This window comes from Sinohyriopsis cumingii, chromosome 12 (assembly GCF_028554795.1).
Source record: "Sinohyriopsis cumingii isolate HCF-2022 chromosome 12, ASM2855479v2, whole genome shotgun sequence".
NCBI lineage: Eukaryota > Metazoa > Mollusca > Bivalvia > Unionida > Unionidae > Sinohyriopsis > Sinohyriopsis cumingii.
The window spans coordinates 16,125,066-16,144,557 of NC_142972.1; the positions used below are offsets into that span (position 1 = coordinate 16,125,066).

At 33.2% G+C, this 19,492-nt stretch overlaps 1 protein-coding gene across 1 annotated transcript in view; it reads left to right on the plus strand.

Moving 5' to 3' along the window:
- The window catches only part of LOC149786031 (E3 ubiquitin-protein ligase rnf213-alpha-like), a 451,244-nt gene that overhangs the window by 179,624 nt on the left and 252,128 nt on the right, over nt 1–19,492 (plus strand). The window contains exons 38-39 of the mRNA XM_089978103.1: nt 4,497–4,642; nt 12,580–12,777. Coding sequence (XP_089834229.1) covers nt 4,497–4,642; nt 12,580–12,777 — 344 coding nt within the window. The remainder of the gene's footprint in view (nt 1–4,496; nt 4,643–12,579; nt 12,778–19,492) is intronic.

The window sequence follows — 19,492 nt, forward strand, 5'->3', positions numbered from 1 at the left end:
TAACTTGTATACAAAATGTTATTGAAAATAGGTCTTGGAAATCTATGTTTGTGGTCTTTGAATGTTTGGGAAAAGTCTTTGAATTTATCATTCAGAATTCTGTGTGAACTCTGATTAATGACAGCAACAGGAACATCTTATTTTAGCCAAGGGTGGTCTATGCATTTTTTTTGTTTCACATCAACCCATGGCATAATGTAAGTAACAAGCTGAACCGCTATTTTGAACAAAGTGTCCTTTTGTTCATGAAAGGCCAGATGCAGATCTGTGATTTTTTCTACATGGGTTGAGTCAGGAAAAGCATGGTTTGTTGGTTGAAAGAGCCAGATTTCTGTCATTGAAAAATATGCTGTAATAAGTGGTAAAGACCCCATTTAAACCCCACTCCCCTGACTCCATTCAAAATCTGCCACAAAAAATAACAGCCCATAACAAGCAAAATCAGTTGATCTGTGCAAGAGCTTTATAATTGACCTGTTCAGTGTTCAACATGGCTGTTTCCATGTTTTATGTGAAAGGTTTAAATTATAAAATCTTAAATGTGATGTGAGTCAATACTTTTGGTGGCTTGTTATGATGCTTGCAGCTAGGTGTCTTCCTCCTTGGGAGGTAAATGTAATAAGCAATCAGATTGAATCAGTTTCTTCCAGCTGCATCCAGTGAGACAACAAACTGGTTGGTACTGTTTTGGTCAGTTCCTGTATGGAATAATTCAGCTGATTCCACTTGGAACTTAAGCAGACTCCAGGTGGAATCTGCCTAAAATGTTAGAAATCTGGTTAACACATAGCCAGACATAGAAAATTGGAGAAGTCAAAGAAGAATACATCTTGAGTCTAACTGTAAGATTGACTTTTGTCAAAGTTCCTGCTATACAATACATCCTTGCCATAATTTTGGACTTGGTTTATTTTCCAACCAACATCTAGGCAGATTTAAGAATTTAGTCACTGGCATCTATTAATGAAAGGAAGAATCTGGAGTTTGTGTTCTAACCAACATCTAAATGAAATGAAGAACTTCATCATAAATACATAATTAAATAAATAGGCAGAATTTGGACTTGGTTTTTATGTGGGTAAAGTTAGATGTAAATTTTTACTTTTCTACTCCTGCAACAGTGACAAACTGAATCTTTGTATCGTATTCATTTTACAAAGATAATGTTCCTTGCAGAATTACATGTTAAATGAGTGAAAGAAAATTTTCAGATAGTTCAAGTGCAAATAATGACTTTGCAAGTTTTATTTTGTTTAATATTTTCAGTCTTTGATGGTGGGACTCTACAAATTTGAAAACAACATAAAGTTTCAGACTTTCTAATGTGATGTAATCATTTCACAATTAATCTGTTGTTATAGACAAGTTAACTGTGGAACATCTCAAAGTCAATAAATTTCCCCCAAATATAAATAATTAAAAAAGTTGATGATAAACTAATCCATTCCCTAGTGAAATTTGATTGAAATTTCACTGAAATGTCCTTATTTCACCAAATTTCAGTGAAGTTTCACTGAGATTTAGCAAAACTTTTTGAAAATATCAGTGGAATTTGTGATTGAAATTTCACTGAAATTTAAGTGAAAAAATATCAGTGAGAAACAGTACTTATTAGATATGAAAAAATAACCTTTATTCCATTTTAATCTCATTTATTTTTTGTTTCTTGTACATTTTAAACATTTTCAGCAAAACTTATATTTCCTGTTTTTAAAGCTCTTATTGTGTTGTTAATTTTGAGAACAATAACTTCTTTTCATATTTTGGGGGGTTACTTTTCCTTTTTTTCTAAAACTTGTATTTGATTTAACTACCTTCAGATGACAAAATTGTTTTTGTTTTCAAGCGAAATTCTGCTTTTCTTCTGACCTGAATTCAGTATTCCATGATATGGACCAGTTTATTTTTTTATACATCTATACATCTTGGGTATAATTTTCATTTATGATCTGCTTGGTCTATTCTGCAACAATCCTAATATAACAGTATTCATTCCGTGTATTATTTAACAATAGATTGCTGTGAAGAGCTTTCTGATTGGTCAAAAATTTATACTTGCCCAATGAATCTTAATGGAAACTGATGGCAATGAGCATGCTTGCCAGACATGGCATTTTGAATTTTTTAGCGGGACACAAAATGTTTGAAAAACGGTTTGAAAAATGTGTGGAAAAGAGAACATCATGATGCAAAGTTGATGGAACATAATTGGTTACTTTGTAAGAAAACTGAATGCAGGACTAGCATTTTGTGATTTCTGCCATGAAAATCTGAACTACTACTATTACCAACTTGTAGTGTCTCATGTGTTAAATAGGATGGAATTGGACCACGTCACCAGTATGACTTGGAAGTTACATGATTCCAAACGGATTGACTTCCAGAATTCAAGGAGGGACAATGTATAGAACACTAGTGGGGAATTGATATTGTTGCCAGATACCCATGTATATAAATTTTGGTCATAGTGTTGTGAGTGGTATTATTGTTTAAAATATCCTTGTTGTGTTAGAATTTTGAAAAAAAACCACTGTAATTATATCACGATAAATGTTTCTCATAGCTGTTATGGATGGAGGGCTCGATCAAGTGATCACTACAATATCACAGTTTGTACATTCATAAGTCAAATTTTTGACTTCTGTATCTCCTGAATGTCATATAATAGCTGTATGATTTTGTGTCATTTATATTGAAATATTACTGTGGTTAATAAGGTGCTGTATAATTTGTATCCATTATTTCATTTGAAACCTTTTGATATGTAAGTGAAAAATTATTGAGAATTTAGTACAATTAGTCTTTAGTAACCCTGAAATTTCATTATTTAAGTTTCACTGGTAATTAAGTGAAATTTCAGTGAAAAGCTTGGTCAAAATTTTAGTGCAGTCTTGACAAAATTTCAGTGATATTTTTGACCAAACTTTCATTGGGGATTGCTTTTACTACAGCCTGATAACTTGGACTTGAACAGCACTTCATAGTGTCAAATTTAAGTTGCATAATCATGTCTTGAAATTTTGTACATCATATTCATAAACTCCCCCCCCCCATTTCAAATTGGGGTGTCCACCAATTTTATGTTGCAGACTCTGTGAAAACAGTTTCATTTTTTAAAATTTGTTTTGTTACCTTATCTCTAGAGTTATATGATGACAGTATATAATATATTCTGCCATAGCACAGGAGCTCACTAAAAAGAATCTGAAAAATATAACATGAATACAAGCAACTTTTCTTATTTTTTTTTGTTTATTATATTATGTGAGAATTAAATTTGCTTATAAAAGCTTATATTCAATTAGTCCATGCTGAGAAAATCCACTGTGTGTGTGTGATTTAGATTTTTAATGTAGCTTTAAAAAAAATTTCAGTCATATTGCCATGATGTGTGCAGTGTAAGACAGTTTATAGTGATGTCTAGCACTCGGGCATCATGCAGCAGACATGTAGCATCATGTCCCACCCAGTCACATTATCCTGACACCAGGCCAACCAGTCCTAACACTAACCTGTTAATGCTGAGCTCCTAGCGAGGCAGCTGTTAGTACCAGTTTTAAAAGTCTTTTCTATCAGAGTCGGCCATGGTTCAAACCCGCGACCTCCCGCATCCGAGGCAGATGCTCTAACCACTAGGCCATCGGAGAAACTGCAGACCTGTTCTGGAAAATGAACTAGTTGGTTTTTTGGGACTTAAAATACAAAAACAAGTTGTGAAGATTGACAGTTATTATTCAGTATTTTGAAGTTATCAACTATTTTCACTTGTATATATCATGTAATGTTTATTATTTTCAGCATGTGCTGGAGCTCTAGTAAATTTTACTCTGTCTCTCGCACTCCAGTGATAGAGACAAGTTGCTCAGCATGTCACAAAGGCTAAAAAACTATAAATTTTAAAGATTTTCGGGTTTCTGAGTTTTTTGCACATCATGAAATGAAATAATTTAATGTGGATAATAAGTTTTAGAATTTTATCATTTCTTATAGAAGGTGGAATTTCAGCAAGGTCAGCCAACATTTTGATGCTTTCATAGATATCTGCGATATATCCACCTAATTAGGTGAAATAAATACATAGTAACAGATATATTCTACCCTAAATGTGCCTAAATGTGATATTAAAAGGAATCTATGATAATTAGGCAGAATAAACAAAATTCGCCTTGTAGGCAGAATAAACCGATTCTGCCAAGTAGAAGGTGGAGTAATTTGGGCCATTAATTTCACCCTGAGTCTGCCTAAAAGTGATAATAAATAAGTGGAATCTAGGCTTTAGGTGAAATCGAACCTTGAATCTGGTTCAAGTCAGGGTGGAAGTTTTCATACAGGTTGTAACATGACAAGGGTCAGTGTGGAACAGAGGAAATTAATGGCTTGCAATGAATGTATTAAGATGCAACAAAAACAACAACAGGAACAACATCTGTGTGACTGTTCACTTATATATTATTTAATTTTCAAGTTATCTTTTATCACGTTTTTATTTTAAAAAGGACTTTTCCACAAGGTCCTTGCAGATGAGTGAGGAGTCTCCAGCTACAGTGATGGAGGTAGATGAGGAGGAGGAGGAGGAGGATAATGAGGAGGAGGGAGAGGAAGATCTGGCACAGTACCAGATGAGGAGGACATGGGAGAGTAGGTGAGTTATCTCATAGAGAAACTTTTATACAGTGAAAAGCTTTGTAGATAAAAATGTTGAACTTGACAAGGTAATGTAAGCTTAAATGGATACTTTGAAGATTCATTTGTTATGCATTTTTCATTTTCATTTTCAATGCAACAATTATGTTTGTCAGAGATCTTGGATAAGGTAATAGTTTTTAATTGCTAAAATGATCATGTTGACTAATATTTATATCGCCTCTGTGATAATGCTACGAAATTGTATAGTGTTAGGCTAGTCCATCCATCCTGTTATGTATGTACTTGCATACCAAATTCGTCCAAAGTACAACTTGCCATACATCTTTCCACTGAGTGTGTTATAAGTTTGCATATATTATTGTCATGTGGTCAGCATCCACAGATGATTCTGTTATCATGTACTGATGTGTTTTCAGAGTTGTGATCCTTTTTGTTTTTTAATATAGATACTATATGTGATAATTATTGTATGTGCAACTAGTCACTTAGATTTTGATGAATTGCCCTGACAACTTTGAAGATCATATTGACATGAGGTCAGTCTGTCTTGATGCTCTGATGTAGGTTTTTTCTGAGTAAAATCCCCTTTTTGATGTTAAAGAGTCCTTTGTGTGCAACTAGTCTCACATCTTTTTAAAAAAACAAAACATTGATTTGAAATTTTCTTGTGCATCTTCCATTCTGCCAAAGCTATTTGCTCTTTTCCATTTGTCGCATTCATTCAAGCAAGTTTGGATGGGCAGCAGGCATCCATGCTGTGTAGAAACAGTTCTAGTTTCATAGATGAAGTATTATTAATCATTGTTAGGGACTTGCTCAAAAAGGTCAGTGAAGCTCAATAGTTATCACATGGTCTGTACAGCTCCATCTGTCAACAATTAGTTTTCTAGCTTCTCAGGATATAGGTTTAAGGGAGCTTATGGAATACCATGTGTCTGTCTTGCATCAACTGGATATGCATCCATGCATCAGCAATTACTCTTTGCAATCTGGAGTTCATATTTCTGATCCAGATTTGATCAAAATAAGTTGGAATATATGGTTATATTATTAAGATCTCAGATGAGTTTGATAATAAACAAAATACATGCATATTAATTAGTTGATCTTGCATAGGCTGAGCTTGTTATCACTCCAGAAGTCATATTTCTGATTTGATTTTGAGCAGCCTTAGGATACATGCTTATATCCTTAGAAAACATGCTTATATCCTTAGAATATATGCTTATAATCAATAAGATCTTGGACAATTTGATAATGATTGAGTAGAATTCAAGTTATCTTGCATCTGATCAGATGAGCTTGTTACCCCTCTGAAAGCCAGAGTTTTATTCTGATGTTGATGAAATTTGTAATATGAATATATATTCTCAGGATTTTGGAAGGATTCCATATTAATGAAATAATCTTGCATCAATAGGGCCAGGGCCCCAAGTGGCTGAGTGGTCTAAAGTGCTCTCTGTTACGGATCACTGCCATCTCACCTCTGTCTGCATGGGTTCGAGTCTTGGTTTCGGCTAATGTGGATATGTGAGAAAGCTTGCCAGTAGCTTCTTTTATGTTGGTGGTTCTTTTTGGGGCTTTTCACGGGTTATACCTCCACTATTAATACTGGCTGCCATGTATAGCCTATTGTATGCTGAAAAATGGCATTAAACCCTACAACAACAACAACAACAACAACAACATTGATAGGGCCACTCTGGATACGATATTTCTGATCTGATTTTGATCTAACTTGGTACTCGTGTGATTAAGATCTTGGAGGGTTTCTGAAATAAGAAGGTTCCATGCATAATGATAAGGTGATATTGCATCAAATTGGCTGAGCTTCTTACCTCTCTATAAATCATGTTTTTGATCAAATTTTCATAAAACTTGAATATAAGCTTATATCAACAAGAGCTTAGATGAATTATATAATTAGATGTGAAACAATTCATCTGTATATCGATACATTGATACTTTTGCTGTGCTGATATACAGAAAAATTCAAGCTATGGAGAATCCAAATGATACAATATGCAAATCATTTTAAGCTTCAGTTGTCAAATAATTATAGCACTTTTTGTGACATCTATTTTTTCAGGTATGCAGGTGTTCACACATCTGGGTTCTTCAGCTTGACATGGACTAAACATGATAGGCACATGGTGCCATGGAACAAGAATTATGTCATAATTTAAACCTTGCATCAAGGAAGTTTTACAAATTCATTTTTAAAATACAGGCTACCTAGTAAACCCAGATTGTCTGAATCCCAGTATTGTTCATCTTCAGATGACAATTTCATTCAGCAAATACTGGCTGATGATAGATATAATGACAATAATTTTTAAAGTTTTGAAGTACCATATTTGCCGGCCTGTAAGTCAATGTGGAGTATAAGTCGTATGAGCAAATTTGGTAGATTTTCCATCCTTCATCCATATATAAGTCGATGCTGAGTAAAAGATGAGGCCAGATCAATACCTTGACTTTGTCTTTTTCACTTTGTTCCTCACAGCATCATGAATTTTATCCTATCTGTAACTCTAATCTTTCCGGTCTGGATCAGTAAATGTAACTAAAAGTACCTAAGTTGTTTCACACAGAGTATTTAAAATGTATTATGTACTTTTAGCTACATATAATGATGCTGACCCAAAAACTGAGGTACAGATAGGATAAAATTTGCGATGCTGTGTGGAATTAAACTATAATAACTTCCAGTTTCATAAATATTAAAAGTATCAATGTATGCTATTTCAGATTACCAGCAATATGGAAATTGCATCATTTATGCTAAAATGCTTTTTCCACATTTTGGGAGGGGGGCAAAAGAGATACACAGAGAGATGCATATTTATTCCCTCGCATTTTCTTCTTGCACTCATGAGCAAAATAACAAAATTAAAATATGGCCTTATATATATATATATATATATATATATATATATATATATATATATATATATATATATATATATATATATATATATACGTGAGAGAGAGATATTCCAGGTCTTTATGGGTTTTTTCTTCACCTTATTGCCTCAGTTTAGCTGAAGCTTTTGTCAAAGAGAGAAAAAATTAATAAATTAAATAGTAAATGTAAACTATGAAAATGCATACCATACTCCTTCAGGGTTTGAATATTCACAATAGTTATATCCATATAGACTCCATTTATTAGGTTAAATCCCAAGTATTGACCATTTCACATGATGTCTAATCTTCTTTGCAAGTATAATGACCTCTCCATTCCCAACAATTAAGATTATTTTTTCCATGTGCATGTAATCTTCCTGTACTTAGGTGTCAGTATTGTTTTTGATCTTTGCTTATGCTATATGTTGCTTTAAATTGCTGTTAGTTTTATCGGCAAGTTCAAAAGATGTCACTGGTTGAGAAATTTACACTAGTAACACCTGGCAATTCCTTTCATTATATGGTACCATATTCATAATACCCTAGGTTAGCCTCATTTCCCTATTGGTAGCCTCACTAATCTGATCTGGTCTGCCAAATCTTGACCTCAAACAGGTGTTAACTCTGGAAAACCTGACTACAGCTGTAGCATATTTAATTAGCATGTACATACCACAATAAAGCCACGTGATTCATGAGCAATGGAAGTCTTAAATAAAAAAACTAGAAGGAATTGCTAACCAGTGGTATTAATTGATATGGAATATGGTACTGTACTTTTGTACTTTTGATCAGAGTCATCAGGTAAGTGAACAATAAAAGATACCGTACAATCGTAAATACATCTCTCCCTCTCTCTCTCTCATAATGGGGCATAATTTTTATTTGATCATGAGGTGCAGTAAGAAAATTGTGATGCAATGTCTCTGTCATGGTTATTCATCTTCTAACTTTTCAATTTTAATGCACCAATATCAAATTTAAACAACATATATTACAAACAACTTATATTACTAATGCATGCTGTTTTAAGCACAATTACATCTGGTATAAGTTAATTTTAATACAGACGATCATGTAATTGTTTCAAATCCTCAATGTGGAGTCCTATATTTTTTCAACACGATTTCTTCTCCAGAATGAAATATGTTTTTACATATTTTTTTCTTACTTTGGAGAACATTTTGTATAAGAATTTTTTTTGGACACATGATTAAGCTATTTGGATGACAATATCCATATATAAGTCAATTCGGAGTGTACAACGAAGCTAAGATTTTCTGGTCAAAAAGTGTTGTCTTATAGGCCAGAAAATACGGTACATCAGGTTATTGTAGCTGGGAATGTGTTAATGGAAATACCAGTGAGGTTTTTTTCACTCACAAATGTCTTAAATACAAGTCTAATACATGCTAACTGACAAAAATAAATGGCTAACTGGTCAGTCCCCCTTTCAGTGGTATTTTGAAATGAAATCGAGAAAAAGAAGAATAATGAAGCTAATTAAAGTAAAGACAGTTTAAAAGTTGAAGGCAATTTTCATTTCTTTTCTCAAACAATGTATTCCTTCATAATCATGTGCAGCAAAAATATATACATACTTATGAGGATTAAGATAAACTGATTAATAAAAATGAAAAAAGAATGCTTTCCCTGGGTCCCTGTATGTTTTAATGGAACAGACCTGATTTCTTGTCTAATTCTTGTGTTTCCATAGAATAATTTTTTTACCAAGGAGTAGTTGATTTCAATCATATTAGTTATATTTTAACAATACCTAAAATGATTTGGGTTCCCTGTATATTACTTGATTATTGAGAGTAGTTATGACCCTTCATTGCTAGTCCTTCTAAACTTTGATTTTCACAGCATACCTTTGATTATTGGATTTTAGCAAAATCTTTGCTATGCAGGTTTGTTTTGATTAGATCTCATTTGAATGACCATTTCAGATTCTGTATTAACATTGAGAGGAGTCAAAGGTTCCCATTTGCCCATCTCCTAAATTTTCTCATTTCATCTGTTTTATTTTGCTAAGGATAGTAAGATTTCAACAAGATTTCAACAATATTATTACTGGAGTTATTACTCCTCATTTCTAGTTCTCCAAAAACTTTGGTTAAAACTCCATAATTTTCCAATGATTCTTGACTTTCAGCTAAAACAATTTATATGCAGTTTTATTTTTTATGAGACCTGGGATGAATATGATTTTAATCTGTGATCACATCAGGGTTTTTGTCAAGATTCAATTAGCAGACTGATGGCCCTAATTGCTCATTTGTGTCTCACCTGCATGAGCATGCATGGATATTTAATTACTTTTCAGGTGGTGGTAGTAGTAGTCTTGTCAACACTTTTAAATGCTCTGAAAGTCATATATAATTCACACCCCACAAAACAGAAAAAATCTGTTATGATCCCATGATTTTTTTAAAAGTTGTCTTCTTTTTTTGGATAGCAAAATGCAATGTATGACAGAATTGTAAGAATCCAGTACTCTTGCATATTTTAGTTGATTGTTGTGAAACTCAGCACACATTATCATCATCATCAGAAAAAATGCAGCTTGACCAAAAATTTTGCTCACACTATTTCCAGAAGAGTAATGCATTTTTATTTACTATGGACTCATCTCCATCATGGGATTGAAGGTGGCATGGAATATATTTACATGAGCAAATTGCTCACCATTTCTAAAGTGTTTTATCTTGGAATATTAATAAACCTAGTTATAAAATGGTAATGTTCATATTATTTTGTTAGTGAAAAGTATGCATCTAGAATAATAATATATGCAAGTGTAGTAGGTTATCATTTACTATGTTAAAAGATGGTACCACCTGATAGGATGTGGAAGCATTCCCTCACATCTGCTGGAATGGTCTAGTCACCTCTGGTACCTGACCCTTTTTTTCATCTTTGTATCTCATCAGAGAGAATTGGTCTTGTTGATTTATCCAGGTCTTCCACAACCAGAGTGACAACAAGTCAAGTGTCTGTTGCTACTAAACCACTTGAATTCCAATTGAGAAGAAAATAACACTTCAGGGATTTCCATAATAAGAAGGAAACCACAGTGTTTAAATACTTAACTAATCTGATCACAACATAAATTGTGTTTAGAATCAGATAATAAAAATAATCTAATCTGATCCAAGGCTCTCTAGTAGCAACATTAAATGGAAAGATAGAGAACTTGATTGGATACACCAATTACATACTCAACAGAACTATATTGGATACACCAATTACATACTCAACAGAACTATATTGGATATGCCAATTACATACTCAACAGAATTATATTGGATATGCCAATTACATACTATACAGAACTATATTGGATACACCAATCACATACTATACAGAACAATATTGGATACGCCAATTACATACTCAACAGAACTATATTGGATACACCAATTACATACTATACAGAACTATATTGGATACGCCAATTACATACTGTACAGAACTATATTGGATACACCAATTACATACTATACAGAACTATGTTGGATACGCCAGTTACATACTATACAGAACTATATTGGATACACCAATTACATACTTAATACAGAACTATATTGGATACGTCAATTACATACTATACAGAACTATATTGGATACACCAATTACATACTGTACAGAACTATATTGGATACACCAATTATATACTATACAGAACTTTATTGGATACACCAATTACATACTCAACAGAACTATATTGGATACGCCAGTTACATACTGTACAGAACTATATTGGATACATCAATTACATACTGTACAGAACTATATCGGATACACCAGTTACATACTATACAGAACTATATTGGATACACCAATTACATACTATACAGAACTATATTGGATACACCAATTACATACTATACAGAACTATATTGGATACACCAATTACATACTATACAGAACTATATTGGATACACCAATTACATACTATACAGAACTATATTGGATACATCAATTACATACTGTACAGAACTATATTGGATACACCAATTACATACTATACAGAACTATATTGGATACACCAATTACATACTATACAGAACTATATCGGATACACCAATTACATACTATACAGAACTTTATTGGATACACCAATTACATACTCAACAGAACTATATTGGATACGCCAGTTACATACTGTACAGAACTATATTGGATACACCAATTACATACTATACAGAACTATATCGGATACACCAATTACATACTATACAGAACTATATTGGATACACCAATTACATACTATACAGAACTTTATTGGATACACCAATTACATACTCAACAGAACTATATTGGATACACCAGTTACATACTGTACAGAACTATATCGGATACACCAATTACATACTATACAGAACTATATTGGATACACCAATTACATACTGTACAGAACTAATATTGGATACACCAATTACATACTATACAGAACTTTACTGGATACAACAATTACATACTGTACAGAACTATATTGGATACATCAATTACATACTGTACAGAACTATATTGGATACACCAATTACATACTATACAGCCATTTGGATCAACTGCTTTGTTTAAATTTGATTCCAGGAATTTCTAACTGATCATTTAGTATCTGTTGTATAATTTTTTGTGTAAACTTTTCATTAATGAGATAATGATATAAACTCTCTTGGTAAAATGGTTATGGAGAGCTGAAACTGCCCAAGCAGAGGGCCTCAATCATGCAGTATTGAAGACACTTGCATCTTGCTTTGCGCTATTGAAGACCCAATCTTGACTTCTGCTGTTGAGGAATGTAGCAGCTATTGAAAGTAAAGAAGACATCTTAGCTTTCTGTATCAGATGGTGAGATACTCTGTTTTAGGATAATGTGAAACATAACCTCACCAAGGTGTTAAAGTTAGGGTTTTTTTTCTTCATGAAATGGCCTCATTGATGATCTTAATTGTTAGTTGTAACTTGAAAGCCATAGTAATGTTGCTCATAGTAATTAATTTTTCTTCACAGCCCTCATCCATATGTCTTTTTTAATCCTGATGGACATACTATTACATTCCTGGGATTTAACATTGAACGCAGCACAGGAAACCTGATAGATCAGCAAACCAGACAAGTACTTGAAATGGCGATCATGCCCCAAAATCTGTATGACAGTTTGGTTCACAACAGAGTGCCAATACAAGAAGATTTTGATTCCCTCCCAAGGTTTGTAAGATTTGCTGAATTTTGTTTTGGATAGTGTTTTCTTGCTATATTACATATCTATCTTTTACATTATGCATTTTTTTTTTGCAGTTTCATATGCTAAAATGTGTATTTTTTGTAGAGCCTTTTGTTTCTATGATATGTATTACTCTGATGGATTTGGTATTCATTATAAGCAACATGCATGAATGTATAAGTTTTTTATGTTGTCTGTTTTAAAATGGAATGAGATATATTTGTTTTGTGATGTCCATCTGTCCATCCAAATGTTTGGATAGGAAAAAGATCAAAAACAATTGAGCTAAGTCAAACCACATTGGGTATTTAGATATGTTTAGACTGGGTTGCATGACCTGTTTGTTTCTTGTGACTGAAATTTTTCTGAGATGCTTTTTTTCAAAAAAAGCCTTGTAAGCATAATTAAGCAAAATACCCCATAGGCAGACATAGTCAGTGTTGATTAACCAGACTGGATTTTCAGTGAAATGGAGGGTGCGATTCTAAAGTAAGTGGGCAGCTTGGGGGACCTGCCTGAACAGGGATACAGGTATTTTTTTAAGTACCGTATTTCATGTATTTTTTCATTCCAATCCAGTTATCAGATAAATAATTATTTAAATGTATCATACCTTTTCATACATATCACTTTGTATTTTTTGAAAAATTATATTAAATTATCGGACGTAAAATATTGCCAAGAAGGTTTAGGTTTGCAAAACAGATTGAATATAGCATATTGCCATTTTGTTTTTACAAAAATTAATAATTGTTGGTGAGAAATACAATGAATGATGCATAAGCATGGGCGCCCATGGCATAAGTCAAGGAGTTCATACAGCTCACCCACCCTGACAAGTTTAATCATGCAAATGAAGCTGAAAATATGTCACAAGATTCTGTTCAAAACAATTAGTAAATATTAGCTTTAGTTTCAGACTGCTTACTATACTAACTCTCCTGTCCGTGACTGATTGCCCCCAACGCCAAAAAATCATGTTGGTGCCATAGTGCATAAGCTCTCTTACTGTCATTACAATATCTGCTAGTGTTTATTAACAAATGGACAAAGGATTTCACAGACCAAACCTTTAAATATTATCATTAATTAGTTCTCCTTATTAACTCTGTGACCATAACAAAACATCACATGCATTTTAATTACATCTCAGTACACGCTAAAGTGAAGACCACAGACCATTGGTCAACTAGTCTTATTATTTCATTATAGTCATACAAACATAAAATTTAAAAACCTAGTCATTTTGTATCATAAATATGGAAGTCACGGACTCCGTTAAATCGATTTGCATATATACATATACTATCTTTTAAGTACTTGTTCTGTTTTGACTTGGATATAATTAACATTTTATTACAAATCTATTCTATGATTTACACCACTATTATCGTTACTGGCTAGTTCAGATGATAAGTAATATGTATGATTGCTTGTCCTTATAACATCTGCTGTATGGACAACAGCTTCAATAGCACAGTGACAAATTTTCATTTCCCATAAGTGAGCCTCATTTTTCTACTGGCAGCCTCGCTGATTTGACCTCTTCTGTCAATTCTTGCACTCAGTCTGGTTTCAACTGAAATAACCCAAAGGCTAAGCATGTTTAATTACCGTGTAAATAACACTGCATAGCCATGTGGTTGTTGTGACATTGTACATCGTAATTAAATCAAGAATTAATTGTTGATTTAGGAGTGTTTATTGACAATGGAATATAGTAGGGTCATAATACATGAGGATTATCACAATTTTCAGGTAAGTCTTTTTCTTTCTTTGCAAATGCTACAAATAAAACCACCCTGAATAAATATGGTCTCGTACACTGATAAAATTTTGTTTCCTCTCTCTCTCTCTTTCTCTCTCTCTCTCTCTCTCTCAGACGTATGTGCACTCATGCACATTGACTAAAACGTGATTTCAAGTTCTTTATTTTTTACTACAATTTGATAATGAGTTTTTTGTTAGTGTAAAAATACAAGTTGCACTTAATTTCTTGACAATGTGGTCTCATATTGTTGCGTACAATTTACCAATAAATAATCCCCATAACTAATACATGTTCAAACCATCTTAATCATTTTGCCAACATTACACAACATAACAGCTGCATATGCTCTAAATGCAGACGAGCTTGCACAGTGCGACATAATTCTCCACCCCCTCTCGTTCACTAATAACAACAAAAATCTTGGAGTACTTTTATTTTTATTGTAATTAGATTCTTGAGTTGAAAGCAGAATGAGACAGAAAATATATGTTTACTTTCTACATTTGTACCGTTAGGTTATCGAGTAGTAGCGTGTGTTCCATAGAACTTGTTCAGGTACGATCCTTTTACTTTTCGTACACGGTCAGTACCATGAAATGATAATTATTTATTTTACATATAATTTTTCGTACCCTGAAATTAGTAATTATTTTTTCATGTATGAAAAGTAACATGAAATACGGTAGCCAGATGTAAAGTAAAAGTAGTAAAAAAAAAATCACCTGGTTCCCGGCTGATAAGTATGGCCTGCAGTCCATCATGTTCATTGTCAACCCAGCTGTTGTTATAATTACTTTAACTAGACTACTTCATTAAGATTGCCATGAAAATTTACATACACATTTATGCCATAGTCCGGTTGGTCATAAATGAAAATGGTGCTATTTGGACACCCAAAATAACCACTACAGCGGACATGTTGAAAATGTTATAACTGTTTCTCCCAGATGGAAGATCATATTGACACTGGGTTTCCACTACAAGACTTCTTAATATGATGTCTTATTGGTCCTAAATGAAAATTTTGCCACATTTTTAACATCCAACATGGCAATCTTGAAAATCTTATTATTGCTACTCATCCTAAATGAAAATTCATATTATCACAGGGTTTTCGCCACAAGATTATTCATTATGTCTAATGGCCCTCTTGACAACCCTCTTATTGCTGTTTGTCCTAATTAAATGATCATATCAACATGGAGTTTTAACTATGATGTCTAGTTCATTCCAAATGAAACAGCCATATCATATCCACCATGGCAGACATCTTGAATAGTACCAGTCTAGTGACTACTGTTGTCACCATGGAAGTTACCATGAAATTTTTTGTTGTCACTATTGCTCATAAAGAGAAAATCATACAGAAATCGGTCTTACCGAAAAGACTTGTTATGATGTCTAGTTGGTTCTGATTTAAAAGGGTAGCAATATAATTTCCAGTATGACCACCTTGGTGGCCATTTTGAAAATCTTGTCATTGTTATTCCTTGTAGATTAATGGTAATTTTGACATTAGGTTTTTGACCGTTTGTGGCCTAAGTTGTTAGATCATCTGCTTCAATTGTGGTAGGTAATGGGTTTGAACCCCGGCCAAGTCATACCAAAGATTTATAAAATTGGTACTTGCAGCTGCCTTGCTTGGTGCTCAGCATTAAGAGGTTAGTGCTAGACATCACTATAAACTGCCACACTGCAGACATCGTAGTGATAATGACTGAAAAATTGTGTGTGTGTGTGATTTGGATTTTTAACGTAGCTTTAACAATTTTTTTAGTGATGTCTAGTACTGAGGCATCATACTGCAGACATGTAGCATGATGTCCCACCCAGTCACATTATCCTGACACCAGGCCGACCAGTCCTAATACCCTGTACGAAAACTTCCGCCCTGACTTTAACCAGATTCCAGGTGGAATTTTAAAGCGGATTTCCCTTAAAGCCTTGATTCCACTTATTATAAATTTTAGGTGGGTTCAGGGCGGATTCAGGGTGAAATACAGCCCAAAATATGCAAATTAGTCCGTCTATTACTAAGCAGAATTTGCTTATTCTGCCTTCTAGGCGGAATTGGTTTATTCCGCCTACTAGGTGGAATTTGTTTATTCCGTCTACCAGGTGAAATCTGTTTATTCCGCTTATTTAGCCTAGATTCCCCTTATTATCACTTTTAGGCAGATTCAGGGTGGAATATTGCTTGAAATAACTGTTACTAGGCGGAATCTTTATTTCTGCCTAATTACATGGAAATACCTGCAGAAACCCCATCCAATAATGAAAATGTCAAGACAGATTTCATATGGGCTTTTTTAAGCATTTTCTGCCTAAGCCATAAAAAATTTACTTCAGATTTCTATAATGTATTAAACTGCCTAATGATTTTTTAGATATTATTGGGAATCAATGATAAATATTCACAGTAATATTTAAAATGGATCATAAATTTTATTTTGACAGACATTATCAAATAAGATTTAGGTTTTACTTGTCCTAAGGGGCAATGCCATTTTCTTTCTTGCATACAAAATTTAATCCAACATGGCATCATTTAGTAATATTCATTTCACTTTAAAGTTTGGTGAGATTTCACACATATTTTGACCAAAACTTCCATTGAAATTATGTTGAGGTCTCACTCAAATTTCTTTGAAATATTTGTGAGGTTTCACAAAAAAAATGACAACTTTTGTAAGATTTCACTAAAATTTTGATCATTATATAGTATTTTACTGAAGTTTTTGTTAGTGTTTCAGACATTTCAAAGAAATAATAGATATGAATTAAACAGGACTTTATTAACCAAGGTGATATTTAAGTGTGCATGAAAACAATTATACTGATGTTGTAATTATATGACATCCAAGGCAAGAGAAATGGGAGTTATTACTAATAAAAACAATAAGAATAATAATGACTTTATTTAGAGAAGGTAATTCAATTAGTTACATAATTAATCTACCTTGAGGACTTCTATCTGTGATGTACAAAATAAACAGTATATACAACATGATATGAAGTATCTGACACTAAATAATTAAGTGGTTTTAAAAATCAAAGTATCAAGTCTGGAACCTATGCAAAGGCATCTGTGAACACATAAACATATATAAAATATTAAATATTAATCTGCATTGAAAAATTCTTCCGTGAAAATAATGCAAAATTACAGAAAAGCATCCATCTGAGACAGTTTGATTATGAGAAGAAAAGCTAGGAGCCTGCCTTATGTCATTTGTACTGTAGACTGGATTTTTGATTGCACAAACTATGATGCTGTTGTTGTCTCTCGAATTAGTCCTTGTTCCAAAAGCAGCCGCGAAAAACATATATCATGATATAATAACTCTTATTTTACACTGAATTCCAACACACCAAGAATATTTTGATAATATACACAATAATGCCTCACAAGATTGAAAGTAGATTCTACTTTTCGGCCAAGAAAACTCCGCAAAGATATGACTATCTTTGATAGACATGGATATCTGGCAACAATTCCCACCAGTGATCTACGCATTGTCCCTCCTTAAATTCTGAAGTTAATCAGTTTGGAGCTGTATATTACTTCGAAATTGTCCCGATTCAATTCCTTGTCCTATTTAGCACGTTAGCCACTACTGTAAAGCTCTTTATGGCACAAAAAGCAAAATGCTTGTCCTGGCGTTCAGTTTTCATACAGATTGACCAGTTATGTTCCCATCAAATTTGCATTTAGGGTATTCTCATTGCCGCACATTTTTCAAATGGTTATTCAATCTCTCGTCCCGCTCGAAAATTTGAATCGCCATGCTTAGTAAACATGCTCTTTCCATTCAATTTCTGTTACACGACGATTCATTGGGCAGTTACAAAATGTTGACCAATCAGAAAGCTTTATACGACAATCCTCTGTTAAACAATAAATGGAACAAATACTTATTTGAAAGCTCGTTGTGGAATGGGACCGGATAGAGCATTATTTAAAAAAAGAGTTTTGGAGACGATATTAAAAAATGGGTCCATATCGAGGAAATTCAGGTCAGGAGAAAAGCGAAATTATGTTTTAAAACGGAAAACAAGATGAAAACTTGTTCGAGGGCAGTTAAATCCAATTGAAGTTAAATAAAAATACAACAACAACAACAACAAATTTGAAAAAGAAATTTAACAAGGAAAGCTGTGGAAAGAAGTTATTAAAAAATTGTGTCCAAAATAAACACTAAAAATTTACAGCTATCAGAAACAGGAAATAATTTTAAATGCTGCTGAAAATCATTCAAATTGTACCAGAAACAATACATTTTATTATATCTTATTGATATTTTTATTGAATTGTCAGTGATATTACAATCACAAAATATCACTATATTTTCAGTCATTTAACTTTACATGTTGGTTAGAAAATAAACTAAGTCCTGATTCCTCCTTTCATATAATAGATGCCAGTAACTAAGTTCCTAATTCCACCTAGATGGTGGGTGGAAAATCAACCAAGTCCAAAATTACGCCTAAAGATGTATTTATAGCAGGAATTTGACAAAAGTCCATCTTAGAGTTAGACGGACTCTTAGATGGATTCATCTTTGACTTTTCAAATTTTCCATGTCCGCCTTTGTAGTAACCAGATTTTTAACATTTTAGGCAGATTCCGCCTGGAGTCTGCTTAAGTTCCAGGTGGAATCGGCCTAATTATTTCGTACGGGACTAACCTCTTAATGCTGAGCGCCAAGCAAGGCAGCTGTTAGTACCATTTTTGTATGACTTGACTGGGGATTGAAACCACAACATCATGCATCCAAGGCGGACGCTCTAACCACTAGGCCACCGGAGCGGTCTGAAAAATTGTTGAAGCAATATTAAAAATCCAAATCACAAATACATCACATTAGGTTGTCAGAAGACTTCATATGATGTCTAGTTGGTTTTAAATGAAAATAGTACTAATTTGA